The 22,900-nt window shown below is 42.2% G+C and overlaps 1 protein-coding gene and 1 pseudogene across 7 annotated transcripts in view; one reads left to right on the forward strand and one right to left on the reverse strand.

Annotated features, from left to right (window-relative positions):
* Positions 1–3,586: 3,586 nt before the first annotated feature.
* The window catches only part of APLP2 (amyloid beta precursor like protein 2), a 70,496-nt gene continuing 51,182 nt past the window's right edge, over positions 3,587–22,900 (forward strand). For 4 of the 7 annotated variants that reach the window (XM_060105331.1, XM_060105332.1, XM_060105333.1 and 1 more), the window contains exon 1: positions 3,587–3,791. In XM_060105331.1, coding sequence (XP_059961314.1) covers positions 3,687–3,791 — 105 coding nt within the window. In that variant the 5' untranslated portion in view covers positions 3,587–3,686. The remainder of the gene's footprint in view (positions 3,792–22,900) is intronic. The other 3 variants (XM_060105334.1, XM_060105335.1, XM_060105336.1) reach the window with 2 other exon arrangements.
* Positions 18,964–19,682, reverse strand: LOC132493881 (mitochondrial carrier homolog 2-like; annotated as a pseudogene).

A 22,900-nucleotide genomic window follows, 5' to 3' on the forward strand; every position in this document is an offset into this window, starting at 1 on the left:
GCTGTTAAATGTTCTTTCTTTAATGAAACAGTGGTGATAACACACAGTTGTGTCAATGTTTTATTTAGAAAACTAAAACACTGGTAATATTTTAATTTTTTTATTGATGTATAGTTGATTTACAATGTTGTGTTAGTTTCTGCTGTACAGCAAAGTGATTCAGTTATACATATGTATACATTCTTTTTTATGGTTTGTCATAGGCTACTGAATATAGTTCCCTGTGCTGTACAGTAGGACCTTGTTGTTTATCCATTCTACATATAATAGTTTGCATCTGCTAATCCTAAACTCCTAATCCATCCTTCCCCCACCCTCCCTCCCCCTTGGCAACCACAAGTCTGTTGTCTATGTCTGGAAACACTGGTAACTTTAAATGCTACTCCAATTTTAAAAATTTTGTTTTACTGACCCATGATGTTCAAGAATCAAGCTCTCAGAAGTATTAGTGGATTAGAATTCCCTGGACAGCTTTAAAAAAAAATGTATATTGAATCCCTTATGTCACCTTAGTCTTAGTGATTCAAAATTTCCAAGATAGGAGCTTAGGAATTTGCCTTTTTATAAAACTTCTTAGTTGATTTTGAAAAGCATCCTGATTTGGGAGCAGCTGCTCTACCTGGATTTAACTCACCTGAATAAGTGTCAAATGGATGAGTGGGTGCTGCTCATATAAGGATACATTTAGGGACATAAACTACTTTTTTCCCCAACAATGAAATGCACACATCTTAAGTGTACATGAAAGATAACTCTTTTACGAGAAAGTCTGATTCTTAAGAAGAGAGGAGAAACAGGAGGTTATTTTAGGCCTTTTCCTTTTGTGAACAAAAGGTAATGAAGTGAAAACGAAGTACTCTTCAAATGACTTGGTCACTGACGTGAGCATGTTTAGGATGAAAAATCATTGTTTGAGAACCGCAAGACTAAGTATGTTCCTGTGAGTGTCACTTAATAAAAAGAGAGTAACATTTTAAAGTCAAGAACATTGATGAATAGGGCAACAAACTTTTATTAATGATCCTTCAGTGACCTGAAAATGCAAATAAACATCTTTCAGGACCTATTTTAATTAATTAATTAAAACATAGTAAGGTTTTAATTTAACTTAATTAATTTATTTATTTCATGTGGGATCTTAGTTTCCTGACCAGGGATCAAACCCATGCTCCCTGCATTGAAAGCATGGAGTCTTAACCACTGAGCCACCAGAGAGGTCCCCAGGACGTAAATAATTTTAGATGGAAAACCCCCAGGTCATTTTTCTACATTTCCTTACCCTATTCCATGATATTAGAGTTCAGCCTTGCATGCACAGTCCCAAAAGCATGAATATTGGGGCCACTGCTCTGAATTTAGGGAATTTCACTTGCTTTTCTCTTAGCATTTAGATTCATAGAAATTTAGACGTTCCCTGAGTTGAGTCCCTGATTTTGTGGGCAAGGAAACAGGTCCCAGAGGGTCTGTAGGACACATCCAAGGCTCCACAACAGAATTAGGACTTTCACAGTCACTTGGTACTGTTTCATGCATATTTTCACAGAAAATTGCACTTCATGCTTTTCTCTATTGTACATTCATTTTTCATTGAATCACACAAATTGGTAAAGTAAGACAGGTTTTTAATATTTACACTTGTCAGGGGAGGAAAGATAGTCCACATGATGAAGGGCTTGTCCATAGTTATACAGCTACGCTGGTCAGCTCTGGCTGCCATAACGAAATACCACAGACTGGGTGGTTTAAACAACAGGACTTTCTTTCTGACAATTCTGGAGGCTGAGAAGTCCAAGAGCACGGTGCTGGCCGGCTTGGTTTCCCGATGATGAGGGCTCTCTTCCTGGCCTTCTCTCTGCGTCCTCGTGTGGATGGGGGTGGGTGGATGGTGGAAACAAGCTCTCTGGTCTCTTCTTATAAGGGCACTAATCCCCTCTTGAGGGCCCCCACCCTCATGACTGCATCTAATCCTAATTACCTCCCAAAGGCCCCATCTCCAAATACCATCATATCAGGGGTCAGGGCTTCAACAGATGTGAATGTTGGAGAGGATACACTTCAGTCCAGAGCAACCGTTGAACTAGGACCAGAACCCAGCAGAATTGGTTTCAGTGACGCTGCACAAACATGTGTTGGGGTGTCCGGGTGAGGGGCCCTGCAGTATTACATACCCATGCCTTGTCAGTGGCAGGAGAGCTTTGGAAATAACTAGGGTAGCAAGTGCCAGAGTGGGGAATAGCGCTCCGGGTATTCAGAAGCAGATGATTTTACCTCCAAGCGAGCAGAGGAAGATGAAAAGGTTTTCAACAGGTAAATATTGGAGCGAGGACAGTGCAGGCGTGGGGAGAGCTCTGCAGTGGAAAGGTGCCGGCTGTCTCTGGGGAATGGGGTAGAGGCTGTTCAACCACAGGAATGGGCACGTCACGCAGTGGGACTGGAAAATCCAGCGTTCTCCTCGTTGCCGCACTCTGTGTGTACTCCGTGGACGCTGTGTCTCCCTTTTTACTGTATGTTTTCCTGGGGTAGAGACCCTGTTCTTTATTCATCTGGAAACTAGCAAGGACTATGCAGAGGGTTGTCCATAAATCTCGCGGCTATTGAAAGGAAACAAAGCCGGAGGCGCCCCAGCCGCGGCGAGGCCGTGCCAGCTGTGAACACGGGCAGCAGAATGTTTCCCGACTGAAAGTGGAAACGCAGCGGAGCAAGAAGGCAGAGAGAAGCAGGTCTCTTGCTAGTGATCTTAAACTGGAGAAAAAAAGAAAAATGATCTTTTCCTAAAATACACGAGGAAGGAGACCTGGGCTTTGAGGTCAACGTTGTCCTTGCACTACTGGTCTCCTGTGGGAGGAAGCTATCCTGGGCTCTAGTGGCCACTGGTAAGGAACAGGAAGGATGAGGCCTAAGAAACAGAGGTCAAAAGCGTGGAAACACGGCCGGACGGAGCGGCGAGGAAAGGGCGAAGCCGGCTCCGGGCTGGCAGCGCGCTGGGAAGGGGCGCGCCCTGCGCGGGGTCGGAGCAGAGGAAAGCTGCCTCATGGCAGCCCTTCCTCTGCCCGGGGGGAGGGCCTTCTGCAAACCTGCCTGGACTCGGAACAATTCATCCTGTTTTTTTTTTTATCCTGTTTTTAATAAAATCATTTTCAGAACCCCAAAGAGGGCGATACCCAGAGGAATCTGGAAAATACCCCGCAGGGGCGGGGAGTGGGGCGTGTCCGTATCAGGCCGCTGCAGGCGAACAGACGGGCGCATTGCGGGCAGACAACCGTGCACGGTTCCAGAGGCCGAAGCGCGCCCCCGCCCGGGCCGAGCTGCGGGGCCCCACCCACCCTGCGCACACCCCCGCGTACACCCCCGCGTCTCTGGGCCTCGGGGTCCCGGCGGGGGCGGGGCGTCAGCGGCTGGGGGCGGGGCCGGGCGGGGGTGCACGGCTGCGGCGGCGGGAGGTGCGAGCCCTTCCGTCCCCTGGTTGGATCTGGGCTGAACAAGGGGCGGTGTCTTGCGGCGGTTCTGCGGGCCGGCATTGGGCGCTGGACATGGAGGGCGTGGTTTTGTGAAGTCAGTTCCGGTCGGTGTAAAACCCCCGGGGCGGCGGCGAACTGGCTTCAGACGCTTCTGGGTCGCGGTCGGGAGAGCTTCTGAGTCTGAGTGTGTGAGCTTGAGCGCCGAGCGCTAGAGCGACCCGGCGAGGGATGGCGGCCACCGGGACCGCGGCCGCCGCGGCCACGGGCAAACTCCTGGTCCTGCTGCTGCTCGGGCTTACGGCGCCCGCCGCGGCTCTGGCCGGCTACATTGAGGTGGGCACCGGGCGAGCGCTCGAGCCTTTCCTGCGCCCGCGAGGGAGCGCGGCCTGCTGGCGGGCGGGCCGTGGGGTCCGGGCCGGGCGGGGAGCGCGTCGCGTGGGGGTGGTGGGGGTGGTCCGGCGCTGCAGTAGGTCTGGCGTGCCTCCCCCGCCCGCCCCTGCTTGGCGCAGCGCTTAGCGCTGGAGGTCGGGCTGCCTCCGGCGCCGCAGAGGCCAAATGAAAGGCATCGGGGTTGCGGGGGGCGGCGGGCCGCCTCGGCCGCCCCAGCCCCCATCCCGCCCACGGCGGCGCCACATCCTCTGGGGACCCCGCGCGGCCCAGACGCCCATCCCGCCCTCCCCCGGGACCACGCGAGCCTCTGCCGTGCGCCCCGGGGCGGCCCGCAGCCCGAGACCCGGTGCAGCTGGGCTCGCTCCGGGGGCGGCTGTGCAGACCCTGGCCCCGGGCTGGGGCGGGCAGCGCGCTCCCCGCGGGGGGCCGGGGCTTCCCACCGTGGAGCGGCGGATGCGGCCTTTGTTGGCGAGGTGGGCCGAGCCGCGGGGATGCGGGCGTCCCGGCTCGGCGCCGGGGGGAGTGCCGCGGTGCGGGGCGAGCACCTCTTGGGCTGCACCGGAGAAGCTCCGCACCCCGCAGCGGGTGTGCCCTCTCCTTCCTGTGTGCCTCCCGCTCCAGATCCTGCGCGCTGGCATCGGGCCTTCGGGAGGAATTGTTAAATATAGCCGTTTGCCTGAGTCCAATAAACAAGGGGAAACCCCTCTCTGCTGCTGGTGTTGCTCCCTTTTGTGGTGGGTTTCAGCGAGCAGGGACGCGGTACCCGTGAATACGTTGTAAAAACTCTTGTCTAATCGTACTTTTTTGGTGTAAGTAGTTTTTCTGCACCTGATAACCCCGTGGCATCTCTGTGCCGGGAGGATGTTCCAGCGCCTGGGCTCCTGGGTGATTCGCTGGGGTCGGGCCGTGGGGACAGGCGGGGTTGCTGAGGTCCGTGGGCCCTGCAGGGTGGCCTGGACGTGGCCGCTTCACAGAAACCTTTCTGTTCCTAAGGGAGACGTGGGACTTTAATTTTACTTGCCTTCTCGAAATAGTGCTTGAACTGTCGGACTGGAATGTTTCGGGTGTGTAGTTTATTTCCCCTCTTCTCTATTTTGAAAATTACAATGGATTTCTGCGTGGTTGGCTAATTTCAGAGAGAAATGAGACTGGATTTGATTACCTAGGCATTGACTGAGAAGTTTCTAATAAAAACCCACAGTTAGAACGTGTTCTTCTGCAGAATGTGTAAATATTTCCACGATTAGAATAAATCTAATCAAGAACAAACTTCCGATGGAACGGTTTAAAACGTTTGTATTCATCCTGCTTAAAGCTTTGGTTCTTGGGGGGCCGGGGGGGGGAGAAGTTTTAAGTAGAAATAGTTAATGTTTATATACGCATGCTTTTAGATTAGGATTATTTTCGTTTCCACACAGTGGTTAGTTGGATTTATATCTGTGGTCCGCAATATGGTGTCGCAGGGAAGCAAGCTAGATCATTGGGATGGGAGGGGAAGGAAGAAGATTTTGTATGGAACATAGAATTTAACTCTTAGGTCAGGATGTCAAAAACCATTGTTCACATTCTTTTACCTCACTTCCCAAAGGTATGAGTAACTTCAGGCACTAGTGAATTCACAAAAAAGGGTCCATCAAAAAAGGGTCCATCAGTTTTAAAGTACATCTTCCTTTCAGGTTTAAATGGAATATTAATACTTGATGCCTGCAGAGAAAGAGAAATGAACAATATCAGAATTAGCTGTTGTGGATTAAATTTGATTATTACCCACATCATTGTTCAATCGGAAAGTCTGGCTAGACAGAAAGTAGGAATTAGACATTTCCCTAAAATGGTTTTTGAATGCTGTGTTATGAAACTTCTCTTCTTTGGAACTGTATTTTTGCCCATACTTGCTAAATTATCTTTCAAATGATTTTTCCTTTTGTCCAAGAGGCAGAATTTCCTTCATATGTATATAATTTGATTTAGTTTATTTGCTTTCAGGCAAAGGACTGCCTAAGCCTTGATTTAGATGAGAATGGCCTAAATCAGGATTCGCTTTGGGATGGTCCTTATTGAGATTAGCCAGAAGGATTCTAGCCAAATCCCTGATTAGATTGCTTGGCACAGAATTATTGATTGGCAAATCTTGAGTGTTGCTTGGTGTTGACTGAATTAATCTCTTACACCTGTTTAAAAGAAAAAAAGTCTCTGTACTCAGGGTCACTTCCTCTGTTAAATCTGAGACAAGTTCAGTCGTGGGCCTGCTCCCATGTGGGATTCTCAGACGGTATTTGTGCTGAAATTCTGCACTCTGTACAGTGGACATTGAGGCTTCTGAGAGCCAGTTCATTCCACCACATTTTAAAATGAGTGGGCCCTTTGATAGTCAATTTTCAGGAAACTCAACGTATGACATCTGAGGCAGAGGATCAAGAAGCTTTGTGCTGATATTTCTGATTGGTGGTGGAGGGGATGTCACATTATGACCTGGACAGATACCAATGCCTCTGATAGGAACATCAGCCTGTTAACCTCATAACCATGTTAAAATCGTTTGATAAATGTGATGAGCTGAGTTTTGGCAAATCACGCCCTCCTTTCACGGGCGTTTGTTTCATCCTCTAAAGCTGGGCTGTCCCACAGTGTAGCCACTTGCAGTGTGGCTATTGTGATTGAGGAGTGAACTTTCCATTTTATTTAATTTTAGCTAATTTATATTTAAAAACAAATACTCTATTCGGTGATTGGAAAACATTTAACTGTGTTTAAACAACTTGGTATGAGTCTGTTTTTTAAACTATTTGATACATTTTATGAAATCTAAATGCAGATCCAGTATTTCTTGTGAAAATTTAGCATCTGAATTGAGGTGTGCTGTAGGTGTAAAATGCACACCAAATTTTGAAGACTTAGTATGAAAAAACTTGTAAAATAACTCATTTATAATTTTCATATTGCTTGTATTGAAATGATAATATTTTACACATTGGCTAAGTAAAACATATTAAAATTAGTTTCACCTGTTTCTTCTAATTTTAATGTGTCTTCTAGAAAATACAACATATGTAACTCATATCTACTGGACAATACTAATTTAATTTCTTGCTTAAGGTTGGTGCTGTGTGAGTGTTTTTATGAGCACAATCTTTAAATACGTTGCTATTTTTTCCCCCAATAAAGTCTTGCTTAAAGTTGGTCCAGTATGATCTTAAGAACAATTTTGAATATTTTTCTTTTACTTTTTTTCAATTAGAATTTTTATTTAGAAATAATTTCAAGGTTACAAAAAATTATAAAAATTGTACGAACAGCTCTTATACCCTTTACCCAGATTCATCAATTTAACATTTCTCCTATTCAGCATTTGCTTTTTCATTCATTTTGTTATTACGTATTTTTTGCTGAACCGTTTTGAGAGCAGGTTGCATACATCATGTCCCTCTACCCCTGAAAACTTCAGTGAGTATTTCCTAAGAACCAAGGAAGTTGTCTTACATAAGCTTAGTACAGTTATCAGCTTAAAGAAATTTAACTTTGATACAATACTTTGATCAAGTCTGCTGTCTGTATTCCATTTTGCCAGTTGAACCAATAATGTCCTTCATAGCATTTGAAAACATGTTTTTTTTGTTTGTTAAAGAGCTTTAGAATTCTTGGCAATAATATGTGAAGGGTTAATTTTTTTCCAAATATAAAAATCATATTTTTAACTTATCTGATATTGTTTCAGCTCTGGAAAATCAAAACTTAAAAACCTTTCAGGATTCCTTAATTATATTTCTCTTACTGAATTCTTGGGCTTTTGCATTTTTTTTAAAAATAAGAAAAATTATATAGGGAGTGCATATTCATTGTAAAAATTTTAAATGCATTTGAACAATAAGAAATGAAAAATAATCTGAGATTGTGTTGTCCAGGGAACTCTCACTGTAAACGTTTTGGTGTGGTGTGTATCCTCCTAGAGCTCTCAGGTACATACATTTTATCAAAGTGACACATAAATTGCGTATTGAAGCTGGTACCTAACAATTAGTATTTTGAATTGTTCTAAAATGAACTACTGAAAGAAAATAGTTTTCTGTGTGATAAAAAGTAGGGATAAATTTTTGTACAGTAACTGTAAAGTCTGTGGAGGGTGGCCATTTGAGAATTCGAAATCACCCATAATCCAATTTTCATGAGTTGTTTTTTTAGTGAGATAAACTAGATTACCTTGACTCTTAATTAAATTTCGTATAGTGTACCTTGATTTATGTCCTAGGATGGAAAGTGAACCATGTAGGCGCATTCAAATAGAAACAAGTTCCAGTCCTTTGTATCAGGGACAACTAATAACTACTTTATTGCTGAGAGAAATTTTCTTACATACGCATCATGAAGGCTTTTTTTAATGAAACTTTTTGAAACATAACTATAATCTATTTTTAAAATACAACTTTTCATTTGTTATTCGTCCCACTAGTGTTTATTGAACACTGCTACCAGGTTCTGTGTTAGATGCTAAACAGTGCAGGAATAAAAGCAACTATGCGTAGGGCCTTTTCCTCTGCAGTGCACTTGCATGATGTGGTTTCCAGGCCCGACCCCCAGAGATTCTCATTGCAGATGTCTGGGATTCTCATTGTCACAGGCTCCCCAGGGGATTTTTATGTGCAGGTAGAGAGAAACAAACTCCAGCAAACAAAAAGCCAACAGAACTCATTGGGGGACATTATCTTATGTAAGCCCCCCAAAGTCTGGTGAAGTAGGTATTCGTATCCATACCTAAAACGGGAGTCAGGTGAGGCGGAGGGTTCAAGGCAGTGCAGCAGGGCCAGGGTGAAAATTGGTCTGTCGTATTCTGAGTCTGTTGCTTGCTCTTTCTTCTATATCAGGGTGTTTTGGTTGCAGATTTCTTTTTACTCCGGTCTACCTGTTTTCTCCACTATCAAAAAACCTGATGTGAATATTTTCTTTAAAAGAAACTAATTTCATAGATGTTGTAATATTATCATGAATCAACATATGCCAAACTGTTAACAGTGGTTATCTTTGAAGGATGTAATTACAGGGGACTTTGCCTTTTTATATTTTCCATAGGTTTTTAAAAACGTCTAATGCTTTTTAATATAACATGCAAGTTCTCTCTTTTCTTTTTTTGGCTGCGTTGGGTCTTTGTTGCTGCGCCCGGGCTTTCTCTAGTTGCGGCGAGCGGGGGGCTACTCTTCTTTGCGGTGCGCCGGCATCTCATTGCGGTGGCTTCTCTTGTTGCGGAGCACGGGCTCTAGGCGCACGGGCTTCAGTAGTTGCGGCACGTGGGCTCAGTAGTTGTGGCTTGCGGGCTCTAGGCGTAGGCTCAGTAGTTGTGGCACACGGGACTTAGTGGCTCCGCGGCATGTGGGGTCTTCCCGCATCAGGGCTCGAACCCGTGTCCCCTCCATTGGTAGGTGGATTCTTAACCACTGCGCCACCAGGGAAGTCCCTATCTTTGTATCTGATAACAAATTTTAAGGAAAGAAACGGTGACCACTTGTGGGGAATCTTACCAAAATCAGTGTATGGGATTATTGGAAGAGAAAAGGTTACTGGCACCAGATTTATGATCATTGGCCTAGTTGGTAGACAAACTATTAGGAAGAGGCTGACACAGTAACCAATATGACTGGAATAAGGTTGTGGTCCAGAAAAAAGTCAATCAGCATTTAGAGTGGGGCACCTGTGGTGTGGGTTAATGGAACAGCTCGGCACAACCTTTCTACTCTGCCTTCCTCAGCCTCACGCCTCCTGTGGCTGCAGAATGGCTGTTGCAGTTTCAGAGCACGTACTTTGATTTGATAACATCCAGAGGATTGTGGGGCTTTCTCAGAGCGCATCAGCACAAGACCCCTCAAGTCTTACTGTACAGAATTATATCAGGTGCTTCCAGCCACACCAGTCATGGGTGGGGAGGGGATGGTGGCGCTGTGATAGGCTTAGACTGCACACTGGGTTCTGTTGGAAAAGAGGGCTGTGGACGGTGGGTAGATAGCAACCCAACGTCTGCTACCAGGGCATTATCTGTTCGGGAGGTTATATGGCTAGGCTGGCTGGAAAGAAAAAGAATGAATGTATTCTTACCTAAATGATCTGTGAGTTAAAAGTTTGCCGGTGAAATTGAGACCTCAAAGGAACCTCTCAGGTGATGTATCAGGATCTTGGCACGTCCTTTTGAGGGATATTGCCATCCAGAACAGAAAGGCAGGAATGGAGGAGTATGTGAACATTTGTAAGGGAGGTAATTAGCCTAGAGAAGAAGAACACATGGGATTTAGTGTTGGTGAAGAATGTGAGCATTGTCAAATTTTTATATTTTGGCTCTGGAAGGCTAAATAGATGACTTACCTAGGCTGAAGCAGAATTTTTACCTGGAGAAATGAGCCAGTAAGAGTGTGAAGAGTATAGGACACTTTAATTATGAATATGACCAACATAGTATAGTAAATATATACAAGATACTCATATCCACCACCCAGTTTTGTGAAATTTTAGCACTTTCTGTTTTTGCTTTAGCCTATTTTTTTTTTAAAGAACTAAAACATCATCAGTAGAGAAATAAAACATTGTTAGGCCTCCTTTGAACTTTCCCCCATCCCATTAACCTTCCTTTCCAGAAGTAACTCTTACCTTGAGTTGGGAATTCAGCATTCCCACTCGTGTTTTCGTGTTGAGAGAGACCCCTTTCATCTCTCTGGATTCCGAAGAAACTTACCCAGGCTCTTAGAGTTGTAATAAATATTTATCAGTGCAGAGTGCTAATTGTTCGAGCATATTAGGATGATTTTAGAAGGTAACGATGCTAAGATATTTGAACTGAAAGTAAGGGTAGCCCTGTGCTCATGAAGGTGCCAAGCGCTCAAGGCAACATTGCAGCCCTCTCCACCCACATCTCAAGCCTGGAATCTTTTTGAGCTTTTAAAAATTTAAATACACAAAGGAAAAAAAGTTATAGCTCAATGTATTTTCGTAAAACATACTTGTGTGACCACTGCCAAGGTCAAGAAATAGAACATTCCCGTCCCTCACTTCCCCCTCCCCCTCCCTCTCCCCCAACTATTATCCTGACTTGTATGGTGATTATGTCTTGCTTTTCTTTTTTATAGTTTTACCACCCAAGCGTTCATCCCTAAACGCTGTAGGTTAGTTTTTCCTGTTTTCTTGCTTTATATAAGTGGAATCTTTCAGTATATATTGAGTACCTGGCTTCTTTCACTGAACATGTTTTTGAGGGTCATTTGGATTGATGAGCATAGCTGTGGTTCACTTGTTTCCACAGCTGTATAGTATTCCAATGTATGAAGAAACCACAATTCGTTCCACTGTTGATGGACATTTGGAATGTTTCTGGTTTGAGGTTATTGAGATAATACTGTCCTCTCTGCTGCTTGCCTTTTTACGCTATTCTTAATGATGTTTTTAGAGGAAGTTCTTAAGTTTAATGTCTAATTTATCAGTTTTATTTTTTTTAAATTATGGTAGGTGCTTTTTGTGTCCCATGTGAGAAGTTTTCCCCGCCCTGAGGACATAGTTATTCGCCTGTTGCCTACTAGGGGCCTTTTGTTTTGCCTGTCACATTTGGAGCTACAGTTTACCTGGAACTGATTCTTGTGTAGATATGAAGTATTGGTCTTTTTATTATTATTATTTTTTCCGTATGGCTATCCAACTTGCACCATTTATTGTCAAGGTCTCCTTTCCCTTCTGTTCTCCCATGCCACCTTTGTTGTTAATTAATATCTCTGTATGGATGAGTCTATTTCTGGGCTCTCCTAATCCATTGATCTTTTCTCTATCCCTGTACAAAGTCCACACTGTCTTATTGACTGTACTTTATAATAAGTTTTTTTTGTTTTTTAAATAATTTTATTTATTTATTTATTTATTTATATTTTTTGGCTGCGTTGGGTCCTCATTGTTGCGTGCGGGCTTTCTCTAGTTGTGGCGAGCGGGGGCTACTCTTCGTTGAGGTGCACAGGCTTCTCATTGCAGTGGCTTCTCTTGTTGCAGAGCACAGGCTCTAGCAGCATGGGCTTCAGTAGTTATGGTGCACGGGCTCAGTAGTTGTGGCTCTCAGGCTCTAGAGTGCAGGCTCAGTAGTTGTGGCGCACGGGGTTAGTTGCTCCGTGGCACGTGGGATCTTCCCATACCAGGGCTTGAACCCGTGTCCTGGAATTGGCAGGCAGATTCATAACCACTGTGCCATCAGGGAGGTCCCTATAATAAGGTTTTTTTAACTACTAGAGCAAGCCCTTCTGCCTTGGTTGTCTTCAGTAATGTCTTCACTATTCTTTAACCCTTTTCTTTCCATTTACATTTGCCACATTTAGCCAAGAACACTTGTTGGAATTTAGATTCGATTGTATTGAGTCTGTAGTTGAATTGGGAAAAATAGACATTTTTCCAATACTGAGTCTTCCAACCCAGAAACATGGCATATACCTTTATTTAGGTCCTCTCTAATTACCCTCAGTGTTTTATAGCTTTTTGCATAGAGATCTTGTACATCTTATATTAGATTTATTTATATAGATATTTGATTTTTTAAAATGCTATTGTAAATGGCATCTTAAAGTTGTCATTTTGTTGTGGTTGTTGAAGTTGAAGTTTTCAAATTGATCATGTATTCAGCAGTCTTGCTAAGCTTGTGTACTAATTCTAATTATCTGTAATTTTGAAAATTTCTGAGTATATTCTGTGAATTGTGACAGTTTTATTTCTTTCCTTTTATTTTAAAAAAACGAGATATAATTGAATATAACATTATGTAAGTTTACGGTGTACAGTGTTCTGATTTGATACATTTTTATATTGCAGTATGTTTACCATTGTACCATTGCTGCTAATACCTCTATCAAACATAATTATAATTTCTTTTTGGTGGTGAGAGCTATTAAGATCTAGTCCTTTAGCAACTTCGAAGTTTATAAAACAGAATTGTTGACTGTAATCACTGTGCTGAATGTTAGATCTCCAGAGTTTATCTGCTGTTTACAAATTTGTACCATTAAACAACATGAAAGTTTTGATATATAATATTTGCATTATCATTCAAGTAAAAATATAGATTTTTCCATTGTGGTTTAATTTTTTTACCCACAGGTAATTTAGAAGTACACTTCCTAATTCCCAAAGATATGGAGATTATCTGGTTGTCTTTTTGCTGTTTATTTCTAAGTTAACTGCATTGTGGTCAGAGAATTAGTCTGTATGATTTCAGTTTTTTGAAATTTATTGAGACTTGCTTCATGACCTAGTTTATGATAGAATTTTTGCTGTGTGCATAGAGAAAATGTTTATTCTGTAGTTGTTACTTCCAGTGTTTTATATGTATTCTGAACATGCTGTTTTCATGTTCAGATCTTTATTCTTATGATTTTTTAAATCTTTTTTCTTTTATTGAGAAAGGTATGTTAAAAATCTCCGACTGGGGCTTCCCTGGTGGCGCAGTGGTTGAGAGTCCGCCTGCCGATGCAGAAGACACGGGTTCGTGCCCTGGTCTGGGAAGATCCCACATGCCGCGGAGAGGCTGGCCCCGTGAGCCATGGCCGCTGAGCCTGCGCATCTGGAGTCTGTGCTCCGCAACGGGAGAGGCCACAACAGTGAGAGGCCCGCGTACCGCAAAAAAAAAAAAAAAAAAAAAAAAAAAAAATCTCCGACTGTGATTTTGGGAAAGTTGTTTTTCTCCTCGTCATTCTGACAATTTTTGCTTTGCTTATTTTGAGGCTGTTATTAGGTGCATACAGGTTTTAAATTGCTATCTATTCCTGAAGAATTGGACTTCTCAGAGTTATAGTTTCCCTTGTTATCTCCAGTAAGGTTTTTGCCTTTATCAATACTTTGTCTCCTATTTCCATCTTTGTGTTTTAGATGTGTTTATGGTTGTTTTTTCTTTTGTTAACTTGGGAGACAGTGTTTGCCTTTTACTGGAATATTTAGTCCATTTACATTTAATGTGATTGCTAAAGTATTTGGGTTTTCATCTAGCTTCTTATTTAGTGTTTTTTGTTTGCTCTGCTGGTTCTTATGTTTCCTTTGTTTCTTTTTTTTTTAATTGAAGTGTAATTGGCACACAACATTATATTAGTTTCAGGTGCACAACATAATGATTTGATATTTGTATGTGTTGTGAAATGATCACCACAGTAAGACTAGTTAACATCCATCACCACAGATGGTTACTTATTTTCATGTGTGTGTGATGAGAACTTTTTTTTTTTCTGTACGAGGGCCTCTCACTGTTGTGGCGTCTCCTCTTGCGGAGCACAGGCTCTGGATGTGCAAGCTCAATGGCCATGGCTCATGGGCCCAGCTGCTCCGTGGCATGTGGGATCTTCCCGGATCGGGTCACGAACCCGCGTCGGCAGGCGGACTCTCAACCACTGCGCCACCAGGGAAGCCCGAGAACTTTTAAGATTAACTCTCTTAGCAACTTTAAAATATACAATACAGTGTTATTAATTATAGTCACCATGCTGTACATTACATCCCCAGGACTTATTTATATTATAACTAGAAGTCTGTACCTTTTGACCACCTTCATATATTTTGCCCCCCCCCACCCCTCAACCCCCACTTCCCACCTCTGACAATGAGTGATCTTTTCTCTATATCTACGAGTTCAGTGTTTTTAGAGTCCACATATAAGTGAGATTATACAGTATTTATCTTCCTCCGTCTAACTTATTTCACTTAGTGTAATCCCCTCAAGGGGATTATGTTGTTGTTGCAAATGCTAGGATATCCTTTTTCATAGCTAAATAATATTCCTGTGTGTGTGTGTGTTGTGTGTGTGTGTGTGTGTACACCATATTTTTTTATTCATTCACTTATTAATGGACATTTAGGTTGCTCTGTTTATTCCCTTATTTAACTCCTTTGGAGGTGGTTATTATTTTGCTTCTCTCTCCTATTACTTTGGAACATATTTGTATAATCTTTTGTTTTCCCTTTAGTGGTTACTTTAGACATTTCAATATCTTTCACTTAATCAGTGTCTTATATTAATTGATATTTTTGCCCTCCTCCTGCTCAGTAGAAGGTTATTTAACCCCTCTCAACGTTTTTGCCATTGTTGTTATGTATGTTAATTTCATTTAAACCCCGGAAGACCTCATACAAACCATGTTTTATAAAGTCAAATGAATTTAGATCAGTGATTATGAACTTTGGAGGCACACTGGTATCATCTGGGGGAACATTTACAAAACACAGATTGTCTGCGCTCCAATTCAGACAGATTTCATCAGGGTCTCTTGAGGGAGGGTGTCAAGCATTAGTGTTTCTTAAAAACTCCTCCGGAGGGCTTCCCTGGTGGTGCAGTGGTTGAGAGTCCGCCTGCCGATGCAGGGGACACGGGTTCGTGCCCCGGTCTGGGAGGATCCCGCGTGCCGTGGAGCGGCTGGGTCCGTGAGCCGTGGCTGCTGGGCCTGCGCGTCCGGAGCCTGTGCTCCACAACGGGAGATGCCACGACAGTGAGAGGCCCACATACCACAAAAAAAAAAAAAAAAAAACAAAAAACAAAAAACTCCTCCGGTGATTCAAAGATGCAGTGAGTTTGAAAGCCTCTGATTTAGATTTACATATTCTCTTTGTTATTCTTCCTGCCTTTTGTATCTCTGACCTTCGTTTTGGGATAATTTTTTGTCTTCCAAGACACACTTTAGAATTTTCTTAAGGTTGGCTGGTGACATATATTCTTTCACCAAATACCAGTTTTAGTGTCTTTCTTGCAAGATAGGTTCATTGGGAATAGAATTTCTTTCATCGTTTTAAAGATCTTATTCTTTATTCTATTCCTGGTCAATATCTTGGTGTTCAATATTATCAATAGCTTATTGGAATTAACTGTCAGATTGTTGTTCCTTTGAAGATAATGTGTCCCTTATCTCTGACTACTTAGTAGATTTTCTCTTTGAATCTGATTTTCAGCAATTTTACTATGTACCTAGGTTTGGATTTTTAAAAAATGTATAGTCCCTTGGCATCCTTGGGGGATTGGTTCCAAGACACCCCTACCCCCAGTACCAAAATCTGTGATGCTCAAGTCTGTTATGTAAAATGGTTCTAGTATTTGCATGTAACCGTCAAATATCCTCCTGTATACTTGCAGTCATCTCTAGATTACTTAAAATACCTAATGCAATGTAAATGCTATGTAAATAGTTATAAATATAATGTAAATGCTATGTAAATAGTTGTAAATATAATGTAAATGCTATGTAAATAGTTGGCCCATGGCAAATTCGAGTTTTGCTATTATGAATTTTCTGAAATTTTTTTCCCCTGTGTAGTTTCAGTACATGGATACACAGTCTGAGGATATGGAAGGCTGACTGTCTTCGGCTTGTAGAGCTCCTTGAATCTGTGATTTGATGTCTTTCATCAGTTTTAGACAATTATCAGCCATTATCTAAGTATTTAAGTATTTAAATATTGCTTCTGCCTATTCCTCTTTTCTCTGGGACTCCAAAAACAAACATCGTAGACAGTTACTCTGTCCTGTGTGTTTTTCCATGCCTCATTTGATAGCTTTTCTTTTGACCCATCTTTCGGCTTACTAATGATTTCTCCAGCTATATCTAGTCTACCATGAAGTCCCATCCATTGAGTTCTTAATTTTAGTTGTTGTGATTTTCAGTTTTATAATTTAAAATTGTTTTTTTTTAAATTGTTCCTAGATCAGAGTTGAAATTCTCAATTTTTGTCTTTTGTGTCTTTGAACATGAAAAGTATACTTGGAGTCTCTCTCTGTCTGGTAATTCCTGTGTTTGGGGTCCCTGTGGATCTTTTCCTGTCTGTTTCTGCTGGTTATTTATTCATGTTATTTTGTTTCCTTGTTTGTCAAGTTATTTTTGATTATGAGCCATACGTTTTATTTACACAAATGCTTATAGATTAATTTAAGGCCTAGGCTAATGTTATGCTCCAGAGAATGTTTGATTTGCTTCTACCTGGGGTTTGATGAACTAGAGATCCAGGATCTCTCATTTCACGGATTGAGAGGATTGGAAGTTGAGCTGCAGTCTCTGTGAAGTCCTGTCAATTCTGGATTACCCTTCTAGGTTCAGCCTGCATTGGGGTATCAACTCCAAACCACTAGTGTATTTCCAAGTATGTTTCTTTTCTCCTCTCCCTCCTGCCCTGGACTCCAGTCCCTTTCCCGTTGGTCCTTACAGGCTGTTAAAAGCACTGCTCAGCTATTCCCTTTAGGATCTTTCATCATCCCCTGAGGAAAAAAGCCCTGTGAGCTATACTCATCTCCTTGGACTTTCATCCTCCTCTGGTTGCCGACCTAGGAAATCTTCACTGTCTTTTTAGGTCCCTACTGCCTTTAACTAAGTGCTTTTTAAAAAATATTTACTTATGTGGCTGCGCTGAGTCTTAGTTGTCGCACGTGGGATCTTTGTTGCCGAGTGTGGGATCTTCATTGTGACATGTGGGATCTTTAGTTGCGGCACGTGGGATCTAGTTCCCTGACCAGGGATTGAACTCAGGCCCCCTGCATTGGGAGCTCAGAGTCTTAACCACTGGACCACTAGGGAAGTCTCTAACTAAGTGCTTTTGAAAAATATTGTGTGTTGCTTTTCTAGCTGTCCTCATCAGGAGGGTTGGTCTGAATTACCTAGTTGACCATAATTGGAAATTAATTCCCTTGAAATTAGATATCTACTGGGAGTTTATAGAGAAAACCTGTGTTACTTTAGGTATTGGGGAAGAAGAATAGACAAGCAGGAATAGAGTGGCAGATTCTGGTGGTGGTTGGAGTGATAATAACAGTGATAGTTATATTTATGGTGCAATTAGTATGTATAGTGTTGTACATGTACTCACTGAAACCTTTGAACTACCTTCTGGGACACATACTGTGGTTATCCCTGTTTTACAGACATAGGAACCAAGGCATGAACAGATTAAGTAACTTGACCAAGGTCACAATCAGTAAGTGATGAACTGGCTCTCAAGTTTGTGCAAACTGGTAGAACAGATGGCCTGGTCAGAGGCCTGGAGAAGGGATATCTCAGGTCAGCATGGGGCCACCAAAGGTTTATGGAAAGTTACCAAACAGTCAACATTTGGGCAAAAATTTGCAATAGGTGATTCTTAGTAATCAGAAAGTAAAGAGAAAACTCTTCTGAGGTTATTTCTCCATCTTTCTCCACTACCAAACCAGTATCAGGTCATGGAATTTAGATTTACAGTCATTGTACGTTATGACTTGAGTGTGTATCATCTCAGGAACCTATTTGCTACTTTTTACAGCCTTTTATTAAAGACTGAGATTCTAAATTGATTTTTTACAGATGATTATTATGGTGACTCTTAGTGTGTATCCTGTGTTAAAAAATATATATATATATATGGTCATTGTGAAAAGTCTGGAAAACACAGGTAAAGCTAAAAAAACAAACAAAACAAAACAAAAAAAAAAACAGAAAGAAATTAACTGTAATTTACCATCCAGGTAAGTAACTTTAAAATTTTCCTGGTCTGTGTTCTGGACATCTTTGTTTTTTGAAAGGATGGATTTCCCCTTACATGTTTATAAGCTGTTTTCCTGCCTTTGGACATATTGAAAAACTTTCCAAGCCATTAAAATATTTTACAGCATCACTTTTAATTGAATCACCATTCATGGTTTGGGGCATTTGAACTCCCTGCATTTTTAAATATGCAATATCCACCACTTTTAGTTGCCTTCCACACTCTGAATTTGGAGTACTTAAGCTGATGCACAAATATTTTGAGTTATTGCATGAGAATGCTGCCTGCCAGCCAGTGGTTGGATGTTTGCAGCAGTATTGGAACCATAATTTGAATATTTTATTGCGTTTTGCTTTTATTTTATTGTTGAGTAGCACATGGTTTGATGGAGTTGGTGCTTATTTGGTGCTTTTGAGATCTAGAGTCTTTGAACTTAGATGAACACACAATGGGCTCGGTTATGTAGAAAGAACTAAGGAATATTTATAAAATGATAGAATTAAGTTTTTTTTCCATTTTCCCAAGATTAAATGATTATTAAAAAAGTGTGCCACACTATATAGAAATCAACATTCTCTCCCATAATTTTGAGCATCTGGGACTATAGAAATGTCACTGTCCCTGCCCCACATCTTCAAATTAACATTCTTAGGTCACAACAATAAGTCTTCTCATAGGGGACCTTCCGGGAAAGCAAGCTATTTCTTCCGCTCATATTTCCCTCTTTTTGTAGCATGCACCAGTAATCTATCCAAGAATAATATATTGGGGAGTAGGGAGGGCATCCACCAGCAAGCCCACTGTTGTTGACAGCCATAAGATTAGAGACAAGCACAAAGGGGTACGTCAACATACTGGCAAAAAATCCTGTGACAGCTTGGGAATAACTCTTTCATTTCATTCATGGTGGAACCCCCACCTTCTAGTGCATAAGTGTTGACAAGGTAGGCCAGTGAGTTACAGAGCCACAAAGAAATGCTGTCACCTAGGAGGCGAGGAAAAAGACCCTCAAAAAATCCTAGGATGGCTTCTTCTTGATAGATAGTTGCTAGGAAGCCACAAAGTCCACAGTACTTGGATTCTCTGCCAATGAATTGTACCATAGATCTCAGAGTGATCACATGGAAGGGATGTGTGATGAGAGTAGCAGCAGAACGAGCCATCACCTCTCGAGTTGTCTCCTTGATAACTCGGTCAAAGGAAGACGAAACTTCTTTCTGTACATTTCCAGATCCTGACTCCTCAGCATTGTCACACTCCTGGTAATGCTGTAAAACTTTATCATGGACCACAGTTCAAGGACCCCTGAACACAGTCTTGGAGTTAAGCCTGTGAACAACCCACGCTTCCCACTGATGCTCGCAATGTGCTGAGCATAATGAGAGACCAGGAAGCTGACAAAATTGCTGCCCCAAAATATTTCATTCTGTTGTTGGTGGAAGAGGCTCATATCCCACCTGGATGAACACCTTCATGTACATGAGCGGCTGGGACAGGATGGTGAGACCAGAGCCCGGGAGCACCTGACTGGCTGCGTCCTCCACGATGGCATCCATGGACGGACAGACAGATGGAGCCACCAAGTGACGAAGCTGGTCCCGGATCACGTGCCAGGACCGCTGGCTTCACTGGCCCGCCCGCGGTGCGCCTAGAATTAAGTTTTTAAGGATAATTTTTTCCTGAAACACTGGAAGTAGTTGAGATTTGTATAAATTATTAGCTTTCTGGTGACAGAACCGCCCCCCCCTCAAATAACATGCATATCTTTGAACTTGCCCATCTTTTCAGGATTTTATGTAAAAACAAGAGTCTTCTAATTCTGTCATTTATTTGTTTCTTTATAATTTACATTTCTAATTTTTCTTTAATGCAAACAGTATGCAGTAGATATCTCTTTTTATCCTTTTAGCTGTATCTCAGATTGACATTTAAAAGAACCTTTGGATATAACTTGTTACAGAGTTGAAGACTTTCCCTGGTAACTGGTTCATTTGAAGTTCTTCATGGTCATCATTATTGGCAGACATTTATTAAATTACTGTATGCAGGCCACTGCATAGAACACTTAGCACACAGCTGAGGGCAGCATATATTGGGTCGGCCAAAAAGTTCATTTGGATGTTTCTGTAAGATGGCTCCAGTAGTGCTTAGTTGTCTTTAACTTCATTTGAAACAGTTTTGTTAGACTGTATTGTGACAGCTGTCATATGAGTATACATTTTTTTTTTTTTTTTTTGCGGTACACGGGCCTCTCACTGTTGTGGCCTCTCCTGTTGCGGAGCACAGGCTCCGGACGTGCAGGCTCAGCAGCTGTGGCTTACGGGCCCAGCCGCTCCGCGGCATGTGGGATCTTCCCGGACCGGGGCATGAACCCGCGTCCCCTGCATCGGCAGGCGGACTCTCAACCACTGTGCCACCAGGGAAGCCCATGAGGATGCATTTTTTAAAAAATTATCAAAATTGGTGAATTTTTGTGTAGCCATTTTAATATTGAAGATGGAAGAAAAAACATTTTCAGGGCCTCCCTGGTGGCGCAGTGGTTGAGAGTCCGCCTGCCAATGCAGGGGATACGGGTTCGTGCCCCGGTCCGGGAGGATCCCATATGCCGCGCAGCAGCTGGGCCCATGAGCCATGGCCGCTGGGCCTGTGCATCCGGAGCCTGTGCTCCGCAACGGGAGAGGCCACAGCAGTGAGAGGCCCACGTACTGCAAAAAAAAAAAAAAAGAAAAAAAAGAAAAAACATTTTCAGCATATTATGCTTTATTATTTCAAGAAAACTAAAAACAACTGAAATGCACAAAAGGATTTGTGCAGTGTATGGAGAAAGTGCTTTGACTGATGGAACGTGTCAAAAGTGGTTTGCGAAGTTTCGTGCTGGAGATTTCTCGCTGGACGATACTCCACGGTCAGGTAGCCCAGTTGAAGTTGATAGCAATCAAACAGAGACATTAATTGAGAACAATCAGTGTTATACCACTCAGGATATAGCCGACATACTCAAAATATCCAAATCGAGCATTGAAAATCATTTGCACCAGTTTGGTTGTGTTCATCGCTTTGATGTTTGGGTTCCATGTAAGTTGAGAGAAAAAAGCCTCTTGACAGTATTTCTGCATACGATTCTCTACTTAAACATAATGAAAATGTTCCGTTTTTAAAACAAATTGTGATGGGTGATGAAAAGTGGATACTGTACAATAATGTGGAACGGAAGAGATCGTGGGGCAAGTGAAATGAACCACCACCAACCATACCAAAGGCCAGTCTTCATCCAAAGAAGGTGATGTTGTATATGTGGTGGGATTGGAAAGGAGTTCTCTATTATGAGCTCCTTCCGGAAAACCAAACGATTAATTCCAACCAGTACTGCTCCCAGTTAGACCCACTGAAAGTAGCACTCGACCAAAAGCATCCGGAATTAGTCAACAGAAAACGCATAATCTTTCGTCAGGATAACGCAAGACTGCATGTTTCTTTGATGACCAGGCAAAAACAATTACAGCTTGGCTGGGATGTTCTGATTCATCTGCCGTATTCACCGGACATTGCACCTTTGGATTTCCATTTATTTCAGTCTTTACAAAATTCTCTTAATGGAAAACATTTCAATTCCCTGGAAGACTAAAAGGCACCTGGGACACTTCTTCGCTCAAAAAGATAAAACGTTTTGGCGTATGGACACCAAGGGGGGAAAGCTGGCGGGGTGGGGGGGCTGCTGGTGGTGGTGTGATGAATTGGGAGATTGGGATGGACATATATACACTAATGTATAAAATAGATAACTAATAACCTGCTGTATAAAAAAATAAAATTCACCAAAAAAAGATTAAAATTTTGGGAAGATGAAATTAGGAAGTTGCCTGAAAAATGGCAGAAGGTAGTGGAATAAAATGGTGAATATATGCTGCGGAGCAACTAAGCTCGTGTGCCACAACTACTGAGCCCACATGCTGCAACCACTGAAGCTCACGTGCCTAGAGCCCATGCTCCGCAACAAGAGAAGCCACCACAATGAGAAGCCCACGCACTGCAATGAAGAGTAACCCCCCGATCACCGCAACTAGAGAAAAGTCCATGCAGCAACGAAAACCCAATGCAGACAAAAATAAATAAATTAAAAAAAGAAATGGTGAATATGTTTTTCAGTAAAGTTCTTAGTGAAATGAAAAATGTCTTATTTTTACTTAAACACCCAAGGAACTTTTTGGCTTCTTTTGTTTATCATCCTAAGATGATAAACAAAAGAAGCATTTTAGGTGGTTGGGAAAATGATAGTCAACGCTTCTCCAGTCTTTAAAAAACAGATTATTTTAATCTAGCTTATCTTTTTTAAAGAACCTATTTATAGGGTTTACTTCCAGGTATTTTTATATTGTCAGCCATTAAGTTCCTGCTTTCAGTTCTTTTGGGTATGTACTGGAAAGTGGAATTGCTGGATCATATGGTAATTCTATGTTTAACCTTTTGAGAACTGCCAGCCTCTTTTCCACAGTGGCTGCACCATTTTACATTCCCACCATCAGTGGCGCGAGGGTTCCAATTTCCACACACCTTGGCCAACACTTGTTTCC

This window comes from Mesoplodon densirostris, chromosome 7, assembly GCF_025265405.1.
Source record: "Mesoplodon densirostris isolate mMesDen1 chromosome 7, mMesDen1 primary haplotype, whole genome shotgun sequence".
Classification (NCBI taxonomy): Eukaryota; Metazoa; Chordata; class Mammalia; order Artiodactyla; family Ziphiidae; genus Mesoplodon; species Mesoplodon densirostris.